The 17,811-nt window shown below is 46.6% G+C and overlaps 5 protein-coding genes across 5 annotated transcripts; 2 read left to right on the top strand and 3 right to left on the bottom strand.

The window, feature by feature from the left end:
* Window positions 1–228: 228 nt before the first annotated feature.
* On the bottom strand, window positions 229–4,771 carry GGS22DRAFT_173384 (DNase I-like protein). The gene is made up of 3 exons (XM_047962912.1): window positions 4,125–4,771; window positions 698–4,053; window positions 229–639 (listed from the first exon to the last, which is right to left on the bottom strand). The coding sequence occupies exons 1-3, from the start codon at window positions 4,164–4,166 to the stop codon at window positions 561–563; spliced, it is 3,477 nt and encodes a 1,158-aa protein (XP_047814954.1). The 5' UTR covers window positions 4,167–4,771; the 3' UTR covers window positions 229–560.
* A 660-nt stretch (window positions 4,772–5,431) lies between these two features.
* Window positions 5,432–6,539, top strand: GGS22DRAFT_173382 (uncharacterized protein). Its single transcript, XM_047962911.1, has 4 exons — window positions 5,432–5,609; window positions 5,682–5,695; window positions 5,764–5,789; window positions 5,849–6,539. The coding sequence occupies exons 1-4, from the start codon at window positions 5,601–5,603 to the stop codon at window positions 6,184–6,186; spliced, it is 387 nt and encodes a 128-aa protein (XP_047814953.1). The 5' UTR covers window positions 5,432–5,600; the 3' UTR covers window positions 6,187–6,539.
* A 1,217-nt stretch (window positions 6,540–7,756) lies between these two features.
* On the top strand, window positions 7,757–9,527 carry GGS22DRAFT_192606 (uncharacterized protein; the record flags this gene model as incomplete). Its single annotated transcript, XM_047965285.1, has 2 exons — window positions 7,757–7,906; window positions 7,971–9,527. 2 exons carry the CDS (start codon window positions 7,757–7,759, stop codon window positions 9,525–9,527), a joined length of 1,707 nt encoding a protein of 568 aa, XP_047814952.1.
* A 946-nt stretch (window positions 9,528–10,473) lies between these two features.
* On the bottom strand, window positions 10,474–14,364 carry GGS22DRAFT_173378 (ARM repeat-containing protein). The gene is made up of 3 exons (XM_047962910.1): window positions 14,017–14,364; window positions 11,274–13,895; window positions 10,474–11,210 (listed from the first exon to the last, which is right to left on the bottom strand). Exons 1-3 carry the CDS (start codon window positions 14,116–14,118, stop codon window positions 11,109–11,111), a joined length of 2,826 nt encoding a protein of 941 aa, XP_047814951.1. The 5' UTR covers window positions 14,119–14,364; the 3' UTR covers window positions 10,474–11,108.
* Window positions 14,365–16,741: 2,377 nt separating this feature from the next.
* GGS22DRAFT_75914 (uncharacterized protein) lies at window positions 16,742–17,752 on the bottom strand. The gene is made up of 2 exons (XM_047968034.1): window positions 17,346–17,752; window positions 16,742–17,288 (listed from the first exon to the last, which is right to left on the bottom strand). Exons 1-2 carry the CDS (start codon window positions 17,526–17,528, stop codon window positions 17,019–17,021), a joined length of 453 nt encoding a protein of 150 aa, XP_047814950.1. The 5' UTR covers window positions 17,529–17,752; the 3' UTR covers window positions 16,742–17,018.
* Between the last annotated feature and the right edge of the window lie 59 nt (window positions 17,753–17,811).

Below are 17,811 nucleotides of genomic sequence, written 5' to 3'. Positions count from 1 at the left end.
TTTTTAACCTTCTGTTAGCTCGACGACATGTGCGGCTTATCTGGATACGATGGTTAGGTATGAGGCAGGTACCTTCGGCAAGTATAAGAGGCTAAAACAAGATCGGAATCCAGAGGACCAATCAAAACGAAGTCCGATGACGGAACTTGAATTACACCTTTTAGTCCCGTCGACCACGACATCATACGGAATCCTCACCGAGCACGATTGGGGCAATATGGGACTCGACTCACTCATTACTTATTTTTATTCTCTATGAATATGCTTTATCGTCGCTTCTGGAACTATGATAATGCCTATCCTCATAAGCCCAACCAACCATCTAACGCGGCAGTATAACACAGTCCGTCTTCTTTGCCGGATTCGCCGCATTTTGTCATATCACGTCACAACTGGCCGTCGCCAGGGCTCTCTCTCTATTTCGCTTTATCGATGTCGCTTTCTCTCAAAGGCTGAAGGACAATTCATTTTCTTTCCATGTTTTCTGGCCGGGCTTCTATATGTACGGGCCGGACCTAGCCACTTCCTATCCTACCATCGCTGATTTCGATCGCGCCGGTTTATCTGACAGCTCTGTCGCGTATTATCTGTTTACCCGTTTCTGAATCGTAGCCGATAACGTGTATGAGATAATAAAGCCTAGAAGATGTTAACGATTACTTCAAATATACATTCCCGAAAGAGATGAACTACTTACATATCCGAATTCGCCTCCTTCCCCTTGAGGTTCTCGAAGCGTTGTTGGCAGTCTGCCCAAGCCAACGTCCGCTTCTTAGGCGAGATAGACTTAATAGTGAACTTGAATTGACCGGTCACGGGTCGGTGGTCTGAAACCCTGACCTCGTGCCGTCTATATTCAAGTTGCTGTATTCTGCCAAAACCTCGGTGAAGGAGGCGATCGCACCAGGCCGGTGACCGCTTCTTCTCGCTGGTGTCATAGTTGTCGGTTCCCACATCGTACTTGTACGTTGGCGGAAATTCGATACGCATCTCGTCAAAGGCTCGGAGCTTAAATGCCGGATTTCTCCGACGGGCTACGAGAAGCTGATCGCGCTCGAGGAGCTTGGCGAGGTTGTTTTGCTTCACTGCGATGACCACCGTATCCCGTGACATGGTGTCGATACGGTAGTTGAGATCGCCGTTCAGCAAGCATAACTCATGATCAAGGACCATCGTTCCATCGCCACCTCCTACGTAGCTGTCGATACGTACACTTGGGTCGCGTTCCACAGGTAAAAGAGCGGTTTCCATGATCGCCGCGATGTCATTATGTCGTTGATTTGCTCCCGATTGGCCCGCCGCAAGATGGCAGTTGATGAAACAGAGTGAAGTATCGTCTATCATAAACCGCACGATGATAGCGCCCTTGTTTCCATGTAATCCTCCCATTCCACGCTTGATCTCGCTGTTGCTGAGATTCCGTATGCGGTCACGGAGGCTCGACTTTACGAATATGCAAGTGAAAAGTCCCACTAGAGTTGCCGTTTGAAGAAGGTGATAGAGGTGGTCGGCGGGCATATAATCGTCGAGACTCCTGACGAGGAAGTCTCTCCAGTCTCGGTATTGGTGGCTCATCTTCTCCTGGTCCGACGCATCCTTCTTCTTCGGCTTGAAAAATCGCTTCGCCGTCGCAGTTTTATCTTCTAAGTCGACTAGCTCCTGGAATCCAAAAATAATTATATCTGGAGAATCGCTTGATTGCAACAAATTCTGTATGAATATAGAATCGGATTGGGAATATCTTAGGCTATTGGGTGTCGAAGCCCCGGCATTCCACGTCATCGCCAAAACTTTGATGTCCTCGAATTTGCAGTACTGCGTATCGATGGATTTCATCTCGTTTTCCAAAAAATCGTCTTGAAGCAACCCATCCCAGGATTTTATTATATTGTCTGCCCCGAGGGTGATAACCTGAGACCGGTCAAGTCTGTAGAAGCTAGCAGGATCAGCAATAACTTTTATAACTGGGTTGTCGTGGGCTTGCCAATCCTTCTTGATGACCCAAGGTGATTTCGTGATGTCGTATACGCAAATCCTCCCAGAGTTGAAGCCCGCCCATATATTATTTCCCGCGCCTGCAAGGGAGTTGATCTTGTATGAGCTGATATTGAGCACGCTCAGGCATGTATAATCTTTCTGAGCATAAATGCTGACTTTGCCGTCGCTGTGACCAAGGAAGACCTTGCCTGGTTGCGACTTCATGAGAGTTCCAGATGTCACTTCGCCTGCCCCTTCCGAGACCAGGGGTCTCATTAGGACCTGTAATTGATTTCGGCCACCGGTAGTCGGTGTAAAAATGCGGATTTCTTTCCCTGCTGCATGCCATAAGTCATCATTAACCACCATAGAAAATGTGTGTCCTTTAGGCAACCTGTAAGTCTGATCAGGGTTGAGGCCTAAGTTTGGTGTTCCGTTGCTGTCTGGTCCCCATACGTGCAGCGTTCCCCCTTCATCTAGAGTCCACATCTCATTGTAATGCCTATAAATCTTGGTTATTTCATATCGACCATGAGCATTTTGCTTAGTTTCGGTTATGTTTTGAGATGTAACGTCGGCTTCGATGATTTCGCCAACATTATTACCAATCCAAATCCGGACCCCCTCTTCATCCACGTTTAAGCCTGGCCTAAACGCCACAGCAGTTGCTTTAACTCCCTCTCCGTGAGCAAAACTCACCACAAGTTCACCGTCAAGCAGATTCCAGACTCGCGTAAGATGACCAGTAGTGCACACGTATTGTCCGCAGACATCGAATAATCTGGCATCGTACTTAGTATGGATCTCATGAGCGCCCTGTTTTATGAAAGGTGGCCTGCGGTTTATCTTAGTTGGATCAGGATATTGAGATACAATCTCTACCTGACCTGGAGAAGCCGGGTATGATGAGTCGGAAGGTCGAGCAGGATCATGGAATTCTGCCGGAATCTTCTCAGAGCCCTTATCTATTGTCATAGACCTTCCGTGAGTACGAGATGGGGGAGGCGCAAGTTGACTGGTTGGTGTCGAAACCGCACGTTTAGGTTGTGGAGATATGGGTCCATCCGTAGTCACACTTGTAGTGGTCACGGAAGGTCTCGGAGGTCGAGGTGGCGCTTTGACAGCCGTATTTGCTGGGATTCGGGCATGCGCGGGCTCGGCGACAGTCTGTGGCCGGGCTGGAAGGGCCGGGCGGTCATCTACAGACCGTGTGATGGGTGCCCGAGTGTTTCCATTTATCTCGTTGTCTCGGCGAATAGTCGCAATTGTATGGTGAACGGGAGGGGGATCAACCCCTCTTGGTACTACACTCGTTCTTGGCGTTGCATTTTGAGTTGGTGGCCGTGCCGGGCGTGTTGGAAGCACCGGGCGATCTTCATGCTCAGGGCTACTCGGAGGGCTACTGAATGGTGACCGTGCCTCCGAAATCTGGGGTGTCAATTCTAGTTGAGATGCGTTCTCCATCAGTCTAGATAGTCGATTCGCTGGTTTTTCGGCGCGATTCACGGGTGGGGGAATAGGTGGCGATGCCCTAGCTTCACGATCTCTCTTTAGCTCGGCAGACCTTCGCGGAGGAGGTGGTGACGGTGGTTGGACTGCGGCTATGAGCCTAGGAGATCGACCGGGTTCGAGTATTGGTGTATGTGGTCGGCTAGGAATCTTGAATGAACGGGGCGAAGAAGCAACTGGAGTATTAGGAGATTTTGAAGGTTCAGGGAAGAGATGAGCACTCGTGTCATTTTGTAAAACGGAGAGCGGTCTTGGTTTCGGTGGTGACTGAGGTGGTTCTATTAAGACAGCAGGCGGTTTGATAGGTTTTGGACTTAACGGCGGCGGAACTGCAATTTGGATGGAATGACGACTCGAGGCAATTAAGCTATCTCTTGGCTTGGGCCTTCCATTTTCTGGAGGTACGTTCACACTTCGGTTAGGTCTCGTGTCTGGAACTGGTGGAGGTTTCGGGGACGGCGATTGATTTCTACTAGGCGGGGCATTGGCAGCTGTTTGACCATCTTTGACACCTTCTTTGGCTTTGCCTATGCTCTCGAAATGGGATCTCAGGGACGAGACTGGTCTCTGTTACTTCAGTCAGTATCATAATAACCCTATACGAGAGGATAGAAGGTAACGGGAAGGGATAATCTTACTAGGGACGAATCGTCCGGTCCGTTTTGGCCGTTGGACTCCATGATGATGAGGGGCAGTCTCTATCAGACTACAGAATACCGGGACCCTCGTGCTCCCACGGCATCACTAGCTACGAGTTACTCTCTCGGGATCATCCAGCAAAACAATTCAATCCCCAATTCTTAACCCCTGAATATTCTGCAATAGAAAGCAAAGGTATTCGAAATCGTCCCTTCGTTCGTGATCGAATTAAGTCCAAAGTAACTCCAAGACGGAAGAGCACGTGGTGGTTTAAATCCTACGGTTTCGTATTGGTAAGAAAGATGATGTTGTCAGATCAGATTTCGTGAGTGTGAGTGGTGTCAATGGGATGCCTCGGTCGTTAATGGAGATCATGTTCCGCCTCTCCTTTGTCTACTATTCCAGCATCAACGACTGCTTTCCCTAAAATCGGAACACTGTCACGTATAACGAAGAGGCGCAGCTCGTAACTTTCGGGGAGTTAAGGTGAATATGGTGATACGTATGTAGCTGTGTAGGTAATTGGTAAATTATTATTAGAAGTTCGTCTAGGTCTGTTACTCGGTTTTTCTGAAAGGTGACGAGCGGAATTAAATTTGGGTTCGTTCTTTGGAGTCGGTTCCAGTCATGCGAAACCTCTAAAACCTCTAAGCCTCTAGCATTAGTTGACTTGATTAGTTGACCACCTGGACTGCTGGGTACTTGTGCAGGTCAGATTGCAGATCTTAGGCGCATTAGAGATATTCCCGTATTGACTTCAGGTGGAACATTGAAATTCGAAGTACGCTGCACGATTTGAAGTACTGCACATATTGATACCCGGTACCTGTAAGTACTAAAAGTACATAATCGATACGTAGGCGAACTACGTAATGTTCCAAGGTTTACTAGACATCTAGGTGAGAGATCCATGTCCATCTCCGTAATGGTACACGTATCGTTAAGTACCTGCCGTAACCAACATTTAACCATTGAAAACCTTGAAAACCTTGGAACATTTTAAACTGTAAAGTCCCTTACCCCACTAGAAATTCAACGTGCACTGCCGGTTTGTTGCGTCTAAAGGAGCTTGCCCCCCGGTTATCGGTACCGGGTACCTGTCCACATATCCTTCAATCGTCCCGGTAGGTGCCCGGCTTTGAACATCTAGCATATGGCCCCTGTGATATAGTGCTAATGTACTATGCATAGCTAGAATATACAGAGGCGAATAGGCCTAAATAGAGCGAAAATAGTAGGTTAGGTAGGTGCGCTAGGGCAACGGGAGTGTTTGCAGGGTTGTATTCTTTCCTATTTTGACTTGATTGATCATAAAGTCGTACCACTTATATGGATTCGCCGTCCTACGTAATTTTTTAACTTTGAGGATCCCGCTCCAATCTTCGTACCTAAAATAATAAATATTCTCATTCACACTTTTCAACGTCATTGCAAGTACGAGAGATAGACACGAGCGCATCATACCCAATTTCAAAATGAATACGGTATGTATCTGACGAGGGGACCTACATATAAATCTACGGAGCGCAAGAAGCTAACTTCTCTTACCCACTTAGGTCAAGTCATTCTGGTATGTGGATCGTAATGATACGTCACCCCCGATGGACTTTGCCGTTGATTGTTAATGCCATTGTTTAGGATGGGCTGGGGTTCCCTTTGCCTTGGTATGTATTCGTTGATATCCACGTCGGTAAGGACGTTCATTGACACGAGCAATGTGTAGCTGGCGGAGGAGCGTACTATTTTGCGAAAAAGAGTATCAACGCCGACAGAACCGCGCGCCTTGAAGAATCCCGCCGAAAGAAGCAGATGATGGACTCTCTCGAACATTCCGAAAATGTCCCTAGCAAACCCCTATCTGCATCAACAATGGGCGGTTCTCTGAACGGCAATGGCCATCCAGCTCGAACCGATACAGCCGGTTCACCCAGTCAAGAAGCGAGCAGCGATCCTGCTCCGACCCGACATGCTCCAGCTACAGAGGGACAACAAGTAATAGAGAAGAGCAAGTACGAGAGCAGTACGCCGTTTAAAAGTACGAAAGGCGATCGGTTTTCTTAGCCGTTGTTGGTGGCCGAGAATATGTCTATACGTTTATGATGAGAACATAATGAATTCCGTGTACAATACGATACTGAAAGGGCGAGCGAATGAAGACTACATACTCTACTCCTCCACTCCTCTACTTTCAAATTGGCCCTATTATAAGCGATGGTCTCTCGATACGGTCAGGTCGGTATCAATATGGCAATGCTATGAGGTTTTATATGTCAGTATGCGCCAGATGTAATTGCATAAGCTGTATTGTATTTGAGAAATTATTGTATGTTCCCCGCGCAGATGAAAGCCTTGGGCACCCATCGAATAATCATACGTAAATAGATGCCCAGTAATTTCAACGTCGAAGTCTTAGCCAAAATTACAAAAATCATAGGTGATGACATTAAAACGGCCTCACAAATATCATCGGCGTACATAGGTACCTATGTCTTCGATGATCTTTTCCTATAAAGGAATAGCTACACTACCGGGTGGGGGGGGTATCTGGACATGGTCACAGGGAGAGTCACCAGGGGTGTACATAATGTCAACTAGTAATCATTAACTCACCGTCACCAGTCTGATTGGCTGTTGGTGGGATAGTATCACCCCCGAGGGCAATCGTAACCCCCTAGCAAGGGTTATATTGAAGGAAATAGCTACCTTGGAGACAGCCTCACCTTCTATTACAACGGTTTTTGATTCAACAGATGTCAGGTTAGTGATTGTCACTAGGTCTGTAATCGTTACTAAACTTACCTACCTTATTAAAAAAAAAGAAAAAAAGAAGAAGCTATCGCGGTCAATTGATTACTTATTGCCCTAGGGCTTCAAGGTGTATTTTTATTACTTTGAAAAGTCAGGTTTTTTTTTTTACAGTTACAGTCACTTGAACTACTTGAACTACTGTTGATTTACGAGATTTACCATTACACTACGATAGTCACAGTTTACAGTTTACAGTATGATTACTAATCCCGACTTTCTCAAACTTTGATATATAACTTATTCAGGGAGATCAAGGATACGTACATATGTATCTTAGATGGGTTGATCTGACATGGTGTCAGGTCCTGACACTGTTGCCAGGTTTTGACACTATTGCCAGGGCCGAAGATAAATTCAGTTCTAAACCATTGCAGCAATCGTATCCACCTTGTAACGCTTTCAATCATATAAGAATTGTATCGATATACAATAATATCAATTCAGAAATTATAGCTGTAATACTATTGATCCCTAGCAAGGCTTATAGAAGGTGGTGATCAGGTCGAAATACTGAAACGTTGGTTGTGACCATGTCCAAATACCCCCCCCTCCCGGTAGTGTACTTAGCTTTATGTATAATAATGGGTCTGTAGGAGCATTTAATCCGCCACCCGGAAACCGCTGCCTGACAGCTGATGGAACCTTGGAAGCTGCAGGGACCGGACTTGCGTACCAAATACAACACTGAACCAATTAATTCAGCGCCTTGAATTCCATCACGGTTCTCCCCAAGAACATTAAATTCACAATTATCGAACCATCCAACTATCCAGCGCGAGAGCATGCGCTCTAAATACCTTGTAATTATCCTCATTTTATAACAATGACGTCGCCACAGCTAGCGATAGCTAAAGTCTCATTCTCCGCCGTCCTTCTACGCCCAGATCCGACATCATGTTCCCGCAACGAGATCGACGAGTTTCTTCAGCTACTCGACGCGACCATCTCGCGATGCTCTCCACCCAATGTTCAGGTTTGAGCAACACAATCTTTTGAAATTTGGTATCTTGTGCGACGGCTAAACAGTCGACACATAGAAATGCAAGCAATGGATATTACAGAACCTGGTCCAGTCTTCTACCAGGATCGCCGCCTTAGGGAAATACCTGATGGCTTTGTCTAAGTCCTACACCCTGGATATCGCCGTCAGCAGGCAAGCACGTGAACCATCTACGAAACGAAAACGTCTCCATATCCTCTACATTCTGAACGATGTGCTATACCATGTCCACATCCGGGATCGCAACTCCGACGTCGCAGATAAGTTAGAACCAGCAATCCAAGACCTCGTTCGAACCGCCGCCGCCTTTCCAAACTGCCCCAAGCACTCCAAGAAAGTAACGGACCTCGTAGACCTCTGGAGTGATAAACGACATTTCCCAGAACCCTTCATTCAGAAACTTCGAACCACCATCAAGGATGCGCCGGAGACCGCAGCCAAAGGCGACGCGCCGATTGATAATGCCCTGGCTTCGGGTACCAAATCTTCGAAAGAAGCTCCATTCATTATGCCAGCCATACATGGTGATGCGTCTGTATCATGGTATGACCTACCTGCAGCAAACTGGCTACCCGTCATTGAACCCAACTCAACAAGGCCAATGAATCCGGAAATGATCAAGCCCTTACAGCTTACCGCAGGCCCCGCGGAGGAGAGCTTGATCCGGGCCGTCCAGGATTTGCTTGCCGATGTAGACCGCATTTACAATAAAGATCATCGCGAAATCGATCGATCCACCGAAGACATCGATCAATTAGGACAACGGGTTGTGTTAGATGAGATTACTGGAAATGTTATCAACGGAGAGACATATTATGGTTGGTCGCGCGCCTTCTGCGAAAAGATGAAGCAGCGTCGCAAGAAAGCCAGCAGCTCTGGAAACGGGCACCGTGGGCGTAGTTTGTCACGATCACGTTCAGATTCACGAAGTTCCTCCCGTGGCTCGTCGCGACCTGCTTTTAAGCGACGGCGGGTATCCAGCTCTCGTAGCGAGAGCAGAAGTAGGAGTCGAACTCGAAGTCGGAGCCCCCGGCGAAGTTACAGCAGAGAGCGGCGCCGACAGAGGTCATACAGCAGGTCAAGGTCACGTTCACCTTCAAGGGATCGGAGGTATAACCAGTCGCGCCCCCAATCTCAAGGTCGGAGTCCACCGCCTCCGCGATCTTATGATCCTCCGTACTACGCCGGCTCAAACGGAAAGCAGCAGTCCGGATTTCCAAATCAACCACCACACCTAAACCCAAATCCACCATATCAACACCAGGCGCCGCCTTTCCCTCAGTCCTTCCCACCACTGCCTATGGACCAAAATCCGTACGCGGTACCACCACCTCCGCCCCCACCGCAGAATTACCAAGGACAATGGCCACCGCCTCCCCCGCCCCCAGTCACTGGCATGCCACCTAATATGCCACCGAACTGGCTTCAAAACATGGCTATAGGTGGGTGGTCATCGCATCCATCTCCCATGCCTCCCGGAGGACCTCCACAGCAGCAAGGAAACGGCTTCCAGCAGTACGGCCGAGGCGGAAGGGGTGATTATCGCGGACAGGGGTATCGTGGGGGATGGGATCATAGGGGGCGTGGTTGGTGATCAGGGGTAGATGTGGTGTTTAGACAATCTACTCTACTCAACATTATGCCTGAATATGAAGGTAGCGAACTATGACGCAAAATATGCAAGAATCAATCAACATCATTCATGTAAACAACCAACTGACAACTCCTGAATTTCTTGCTCCAGCACCTGTGACATTTATAACGACAGCGATTTGGATAAACCCAACTCTAATAGTACTTCTCTAATAGCTTACGTAAAGTTCTCTTCGCACTAACATCATCCTATGTCGGCTTTTACTTAAGTTAGGTAGGTAAATACTTCTCTTCTAAACGGATACTTTTACTGGCCCTTTCTAATGCCTAATCCTTACTCGTCAGGCCTCCACTATAAGCATCTGCAGGTACTATGTAAGGGACGCCTTCCTGTGGGGTCGAAAGTCGCCATCAATCATCACCGCCAAAGATCATCCTTCGTAACTGCAGCTCCCCCTCAGCCAATTTTTTTCCCCTTCTTCTTCTTCTCTACCTACTTTTCACCGCCAAGTCAGGTACATATACTTAGGGTATGCGGGTAGGTAGGTTAGTAAGGCCAGTTTGCACTTCGCCAAGTTAGCTATGTATGTAGATATATAGAATGCATGTATATCATATGTATTATGATGTATGTAAACTGGCTGAACTCCCTGCATGCCTACACTGACTGAGTAGTCTAAATGCATGGCCACGTTCATTCGCAACAGCCCACATATACGTCTATTTTAATGTGTGTTAGGGCTCATACACAATAATACATACTAGTACCTAGATGTATATGCGATTACGGTTGTAAGTGTCGTAGAACTCACATGATTTACTGTTTCATCGCACGCTTTGTACAATACCGTCTCAACTTCCGTATGAATCCATCGCCGAACATAATTGGGGCCATCGCCGACACCAACATCATTATCACAGATTGCATCAAGAAACTTTCCATTATCTTTTCATTTCGTTCAAAAATATCTTGATATCTAATCGAGCTAGGTATCAATAGTATCTCCTTGCTGGCCTGCCATAAATAGCTCAAGCCTAGATGCTCTTCAAAATGTTGGATCGGGGGAAATTTGCTATGCTATCTACGTGCTATCTACTTCGGTGGGTGGGTGGTTAGAACGTAGCAATGCTGCCTGGCATTGCGTGCGGGCAAGCAGTTCAGTCCCAATTATCAGGCGAGTCTGTTGACATGTTGCGCCATCCATTCAACCCTCCGCGAGGGGACTTCGCCGTCCGACGGGCCCCCTATTCCATTAAATGCCTTAACATTTTACGCCTTGAAGTGCGCAATCCTATTTCCTTCCTGTGAGTTTTTTCTGCAAAGACCTAGGTCAAGCGATGAGCTGACTCCTAACACCAACACATAGTGCACACCTCAATGCAGAACTAGATCCACAGCCCCCAGCTGCTGAATTCTTGTTACGTAGTCGACCTAATTCAACTAACGTAGTTCGTAAACCACGAGACGATAAGTCAATATGGGCCTTGGGTGTTGATACCATCTTTCTTAGGACGCATGCGGAACAACTCATCATCATGCGTATTATAAGAACCCAATGACTTAGTTTTAGAGGTATCCATCTCAAAAGGCGTAGTTTGTTCGTAAAGTCTGCTGGTCTTGCGGTTGAAGTTGACCTAAAAATTGATCGAACTGGGGTATGATTTGACGGTATATACCAATCGCCTAAGTCATCATTAGATTTTATTTCCACTTTACTGTTATAGGTACTTTCATGCGACTGCTTACCTTCTGGAAGTCATCATGCAGACCATTCTTAGTTTCACTACGCAACTTCAGGTCTCTATATCGGGCAATCGAAGTAAAGAAGTGTAGGAGTGATTTTTCCATGGCCATGGGATTCTTTTCGACGATAGCAGTAAAGCCTCGGAACGCAGTCGCCTTCTCGTCGGAGGGGTCAACTTCGTCCATAGATGTGAGGAAATCCTCGGCGAAGTTGGCTAATTCGGGAGCCAAGAGTTCTCCATTGCCCAGTCCGAGACGACCTAGGGCAATCGCTGCATTCTCGGTCACGCCCTTAGGGATACCGGGGTTAGTAACGATGGCGAAAAAGCTCTGGAATAGCTCAGGCACATAAGGAGCCATGTTAGACTTGTGTCGAATGGCAATCTCTCCAGCGGACCAGCAAGCATTGTTGACTGCTCCGAATCCACTATCAATGTCCTCGTCGAGTATGCCGTCCAGATCCAGTTGTGTTAGGAGTATAGGGAATATGTTCGGCAACGACTGCTGCAACTGTTCAAACACATATTTAGCGCAATCTCCGAGGAGCGCGTATGCTGACTGTCGGACTTCGTCTGTCGGATCTTTCATACAGAAGGTAAGAAGCTCGAAGAATGCGGGTTGCGAGTCCTGAACAAGCTGGGCCGACTTCGCCGGATCGAGGGCCTGGATGATGGCACTAAGAAGATCCAAGCTGGTAACCAAGAAGTCCTTGTCAGGCGTGTCAAGGGATGGGTTGTTTTGGAGGGCCAGAGAAGCCTCCAGGTTCTGATGGATAATGTTGACACAGCGTACAAATATGGGCTGCGCATAGGGTGTAAATGCATCATTGAGTGCCATCGCAACGTACGATAGGCACTCCAACAAGGGGAACAGTTCTCGAGATTGGTCGTTGACTTTTCCCCATCGCTCGATGAGAGCTGGCATCAGTTCGTTAACAAGATCGGGTCTTGCTAGAACCGGTCCAATGTGTTCGGCCAAGGTCTGAACACAGTCGTAGAGAATATACATGTTGCGATCCTTGAACTTCTTGAAGCACTTGACGTACTGCTGGATAATAGGGAGACTGTAAGGCTCTAGTCTCTTCCCTGCCTTCTCTTCGAGGTTCGCGAAAGCCGATGCGCCCGCCTCTTGGACTTTCTTGTTGCTGTCCAGCATCTTCGTCAAAATACCTTCCATCATCGGCTCAAAGAAAGCCTGCTTGTCGGCAGGATCGGACAAATCCGCAGCCCAGGAGGAATATCGACCTAATGTCCAGCATGTGATTTGACGGACCACAGGCTCGGTGTCATTCAGGAGAGAAATCAGATAAGGCACCAATTGAGGTAGGTGAGGCGTGACAACGTTGAGGCAACCTTCTGCCACAGCACCTAGCGCAAGTACCGCAGCCTCACGGTATGGCCAATCGTTGTGTCTCAAATTCTTGGTGAGATACGGTAAAATGGACTCAAATACTGGGTCTCTGAAGTCGCGAGCGAAGACGTCTAGTGCAGCGGCGGAACACTTTCGCAAAGTCCATCGCTCGTCCGGGTTTGCATCGTCACCATCTTCAAAATCATCAATCTCACCTTCCTCAAGATCATCGTCCATGCTGGCCAACTTCTCGTACGCATTTCCATTCTGAGCGGCATCCGCAGAGCCCTCTCCGTTAGCCTGTCGCGTCTGTGACTTCTTTGCAAATTGAGGTTTAATGTCCTTTTCCAGATCCTCCTCGTCCTCGTCATCAGATGCGCCGCCCAGGAGGGCAATATCTTCGGCGCTATAAACCATACACTCGAGGAGAACAGGAATGATCTTGCTAATATATGGGTTCAATGAATGCCAGAGATGCTCATGCTCTCCAACCGTGAGCCAAAACTCGGCTGCGTCAGTGGCCAGATCCTCATCGTCGCTTTGCTGTTGAGTGATGATGTAATCGACAAGATCGGGAAGATGAGGTTGGATCTTGTCTGGGCGAGATTCAACAAGTTGGGCAAATGCTCGACAGACCTGTCTTCTCACATCGTTGTTGTCGTCCGATGCCAAGGCAAATAGATGCTGGAGCAAGTCATCGATGGAGTTGAGCATAGCCTGAGACTTGCGAGCCGTGAATACGTTGATAGCGGTCAAGGCATGAGCTCGGACCTTGGGCAACGAACTCTTAGTAGCTTGTATCAACTTTGGTAGAATGAAGTTCAGCGGTCGTTCACCGTTCAATTCGCGCTCCAACATCTTGGTGTTGTCTTCACAGATCTTGGCCATAGCCGCCATAGCACCCTCCTGCGCCTCATTTGTGAATTGGCCAGTCTCATTGCCAATCATCTTCAAGAGCTCTGGTAGCAACTCAGGCCAGCTCATAATTCCGCCTCGGCGAATCATTTCAGTTGCGATCACCCCAGCGTAATTGCGAATCTGAGAATTCTTATCCTGCAAACAGAGTGGAATACCCATCTTAATCAGGGCAACACTACTATCGGGAATTCGTTTGGAGCCCGGCTTGATGTTGTTCTTCAGCATGATTGCGGCCGATGATCGTATAAGGAAATAGTCTTCAGGCGAGCACTGTAGGCCATTCGGCGGATCTGGGCTGGAGAATAGATACACAAGGTAGTTGTTGATATCAGGGGATGATTTCGCTTGCGTTAGCATCTAAACGGAGAAATGCTTATGTTAGTCGAGTCACTAGAAAATATAACGAACTATAGGCAAGGCGAGCTCTAGCTGTCGCCTATTTTTATATCATAGGACGGTAGTTTGGGGGATGTCTTACAATCTCAGCTTGTTTCTGCGCAGCTTTGTCGAAGCCGCTGAGAGAGTCCTTGAGACAAGCAGCGAGCGTACTCAAGGACTCGGGCGAAGGTTGCCACGCCATGGTGGGCGGCGGGGCAGTTCAGTATTGAAGATGTGCGCTTATTGCAAATCTTGGGTTTAAATATGAAGCGCCTGAAAATTACTTGGAGTGTTAAGGGTGAAGAGAGGGGGGAAAGTTTGTAAGTAAGTGAGTTGGGGGATGAGGTCAAGTGTCGATTGTCAGTAGTAACATCGGTTCTGGGGATGGTGGGGTCCTCAGTAAAAAAGATGGACTAGTTGGTGTTGAAAATAATGTGGTTTAAGTGTGGTGGTATGTGGTCTGTAGGGGAAAATCGGTAAAAACTAAAACTAAAACTAGTAGTTACTAGGTACAGGCAGGAGGTACATAGGAGGTATGAGGTAAAGAGGTAAGGGTTAAACGTAAGGTAACGATGTAGTCTTAATCGTCTTCCTTCTACTACATAGAGGTATGCATTTATGTCTGATAAGGTCGATATCCCTTGTAACTTTTTTTCGATCTTTGACTTGAATGGTTTTCTTAGCCCGATTATTATCGTATTGACATAGAAAGGCAGCAAACGACTCGTTGCGACCAATTTGATCTTTTTTTTCTAGTGGTGGTTTGCGAAGAGAGACCGTGACCCTTTCCGGTTACAGAGCCAAGTCCCTGATTGAAGGGTTTAAAATTCCTCTTTAGAAAAAAGTTTAATGGCGGGGTGTGTCTGATGGCTGGCTTTTTTTACGTTTTCCTAGCTCTTTTAAGAAGTGCGAGGCGCGGGTAGTAGGTACATGTGCTCAGGTGGACGTATTAAATGGACCTCTGACATTTGGGGGTTATGTATCCATAAGGCAAATACGCTATATGCTTAGCGCATAATCGACCATATCGATATGCTTATTGGGCATGTTGGTTAATATGTTAAACCCTCATTGGCAAGAGCCTTCTTGTGAAAATTAACATATTAGAGTATTTTAGCGCACAAATAAATCTTGTAGCCGTTGTAGAAACTGAAAAGATGCGATATCGTTCCTCAGTGATGTGTATCTTCACGTGCACGTATAGGTAGGTACCTATCTAAGTATTTGTATAATGCGTGCCAAGGTAGCATGTCCATGTATGTAACTATGTTCTCTTCTTACGTTCTATGCTGCCTTAAAATAGATCAAGGTAGATCAGTAGGAATCTCCTGAAGAGAGATTTAGCTTGAATTAATATTATTCTCTCTATAATAAGAATCGAAACAACTCCCTAAAAAGGGGGAGTAACTATTGAATTTGTTGACACTACTTAGGTACTAACAACTACTGTAGGCATGTATATAAAACGGAGACCGGACACTCAAACAGGGAAATCCAAAGTCAGCCAACTTTTGACAGGCTTAATAAAAAAACAGGGACTCGAACCTGTTCCTTTTTTAAGAAAAAAAATAAGAGGAAGAATATAAAAATAAGAAATTAGAGGCTTCTACTAGCAACATATGAAATAAGACCCTAAGGCTATAACCGGGGCTGATACAGGTAGCCCAGACCTTTGTGTACTGTTGGTATTATTTGTCGTAACCTGCAAGGCGCCAAGTCGGACCAGAATACGAAATATGCATGCATATGAAAGCTATAGCAGCTTATTGAGATGCCACGCACAATTACTCTCTGTGGAACGAGCACCAATACCCGCGTGGTACTGAGTTAAACAGCTTGTAGAGACAACCCCTAAGAACAGTGTGAATGCAGAATAAAGGGTACGGTCAGTAAAGGGGGTTGTTTTGTGTCAACAACAACAACAACGACGAAGACAACGAAGACAATGACGACGAAGACGAAGATGACGGAGACCCTATATTGAACCTTATGAACCTACAGGATAAATAATATATTTCTTCCAGAAGGTAAGGTAGGTAGGAAAGTGGCCAGTAACGATACCTACTAGGGACGTAGGGAACACCACGACAAAACTAGACGATCCTTTTGTGAGACACCACCCCGCAATCGACCTCATCATTTCTATAGGGGGTTTCGTCAGTGGGAAGAAATAGTTCCACAGTAGAGCTTCCCAGTATCTACCTCAAGATTTGTCTTTGCTGCCAAGTATGCATGTTCCACCAGCCGAGCCAGATACGGGCGATGACCAAATGGCCGAGTGCTATAAGTTTGTTACAATTCTTCAAGCCACATTGATGGCGGATGCCGTGTAACTCGCGGATCTGTGCAGGAGGCTATTTGACCGGCCAGCTCTAGGCAGCACCTTGTCTGAACCCTAGATGTCATAGACTTGAGGCGGTCGTGTTGCACCTATATTTAGAGAGGATGAGCGGTTAAAACCATAAACGTAGCCTAGTATGCAACCTACGCACTCGAGTCCAGAGATTAAACCTCGAGACTGTTTTTCATAACGGGTCAACCAAGACATAACAACGAAACAAACGCTTAGGGCCGGATTGCTTCGGTTAGTTGAAGTTTGCGCTTGACGTTCCTCAGCCGCCAAACGGAATGGGCTAAGGTGTAGGTATACATTTTAACTAGGATATATATGACAAGGTGTATTATTGAATCGCATTTAGGCATTGTAAAGAAGGGTTGACATGATAAAGTAGAAGAACATGTAAACTGTTTAATCATCTTAATGTTAATAGCAAAACACTTCTTTTGGTGCTATAGAGTTCGCCCACCCATATGTTTAAGTGGCGAGAGTGTGATATCTCCGGATATCATGGAAGATATCCGTAAAACCTAGGTACTCATGGAGTGCAAATAGTCAACTATATGATGGCTCGAAATCGATGCGATAATGCTTTGCGGGTAATGACAATCCATTTCCCCAAACATTGATGCTTGCTGATTTCATGTGAGCCATAAAGCGTGTGTGCTTCCGATTGTGCGAGTCCTAGTTCTTAGTATGATAGTGGCGTTCGTACTTTCTCAAGAAGGCATGATGTGGTATTCTCGAGAATGATGCTGACGGTATTATGGGGTACTAGTTCCGTTTGGTAAAGCGTCAGGCGACCCGATGACACCCTGAAGCTTTTCAAATGAGACCTCGACAATTCTTTTCAAGGCCTCCATCTCCTCTTCCACCGTTCCACCCAGTCCAGTATTAGCAAAGCTGACAGAGTTGCCGACATAGACAGGCATCTGCGTCTTCTTAGCCAATATTTTGGCTAACCGAGTTGTGAACTCTATTGTTGGTTCCACAGAATATATTGTTGTTGAAAGTGGTTGAGTTGGATTATATTTCTATGAATTAGTATATCAGTTAGTTGTTCGTTTAGATCGGATCATGAGGAAACACACGTCAGGTAGGGCATAGACGAAAGATCCCATTGGAGCCGCATTATCTTGTTCATCCGCAGCTACTGTGGTGACAAACAACAGAATAACCTTGGATTTAATGGTCAAGCGCAGATGAATCATGGTATCTAATGACCGTGGTAAAGGAAATGAGAGCTGTATTGGTTCATCGATAACCACTTCCATTGTGTAGCTACTTCTAGTGACAAGGGGGTTGGCGAGGCTGTATCTAGCACTTGTGGTATGCCTGTTGTCTGAACCGAACAGTAGGTAGTACCTAGTTCGTCCAAATTTGTCCGAATATTGTCGATTCTCCAGGAAAATTAAATTATGTCAATGTTTGCGGAAAGTCTAAAGTAAAAGATTTAATATATTACCAGATACACTAATGTATTCTGCTTCGAAGTTGCCTGTGTTGTAAATTGTTGCGCAGCAGTGATACCCCACATCCGTGGGAAAGCCCGCCGTC

This window comes from Annulohypoxylon maeteangense (assembly GCF_022496945.1).
Source record: "Annulohypoxylon maeteangense strain CBS 123835 unplaced genomic scaffold GGS22scaffold_21, whole genome shotgun sequence".
Lineage (NCBI taxonomy): Eukaryota > Fungi > Ascomycota > Sordariomycetes > Xylariales > Hypoxylaceae > Annulohypoxylon > Annulohypoxylon maeteangense.
This window is presented reverse-complemented; position numbering and strand designations above follow the sequence as displayed.

What these genes read in the sequence shown, in the direction of transcription:
- GGS22DRAFT_173384 (XM_047962912.1), bottom strand. Translation starts at nt 4,166, where the DNA reads ATGGAGTCCAACGGCCAAAACGGACCGGACGATTCGTCCCTA. An exon ending in GACCGGACGATTCGTCCCTA is followed by an intron (nt 4,054 to 4,124) that starts GTAAGATTATCC and finishes CTGAAGTAACAG; the next exon opens with AGACCAGTCTCGTCCCTGAG. An exon ending in AAGGAGGCGAATTCGGATAT is followed by an intron (nt 640 to 697) that starts GTAAGTAGTTCA and finishes AACATCTTCTAG; the next exon opens with GCTTTATTATCTCATACACG.
- GGS22DRAFT_173378 (XM_047962910.1), bottom strand. Translation starts at nt 14,118, where the DNA reads ATGGCGTGGCAACCTTCGCCCGAGTCCTTGAGTACGCTCGCTGCTTGT. An exon ending in CGCAGAAACAAGCTGAGATT is followed by an intron (nt 13,896 to 14,016) that starts GTAAGACATCCC and finishes TTCTCCGTTTAG; the next exon opens with ATGCTAACGCAAGCGAAATC. An exon ending in TGCATGATGACTTCCAGAAG is followed by an intron (nt 11,211 to 11,273) that starts GTAAGCAGTCGC and finishes ATGATGACTTAG; the next exon opens with GCGATTGGTATATACCGTCA.
- GGS22DRAFT_173382 (XM_047962911.1), top strand. An exon ending in CTGGGGTTCCCTTTGCCTTG is followed by an intron (nt 5,790 to 5,848) that starts GTATGTATTCGT and finishes AGCAATGTGTAG; the next exon opens with CTGGCGGAGGAGCGTACTAT.
- GGS22DRAFT_75914 (XM_047968034.1), bottom strand. Translation starts at nt 17,528, where the DNA reads ATGGAAGTGGTTATCGATGAACCAATACAGCTCTCATTTCCTTTACCA. An exon ending in TCGTCTATGCCCTACCTGAC is followed by an intron (nt 17,289 to 17,345) that starts GTGTGTTTCCTC and finishes ACTAATTCATAG; the next exon opens with AAATATAATCCAACTCAACC.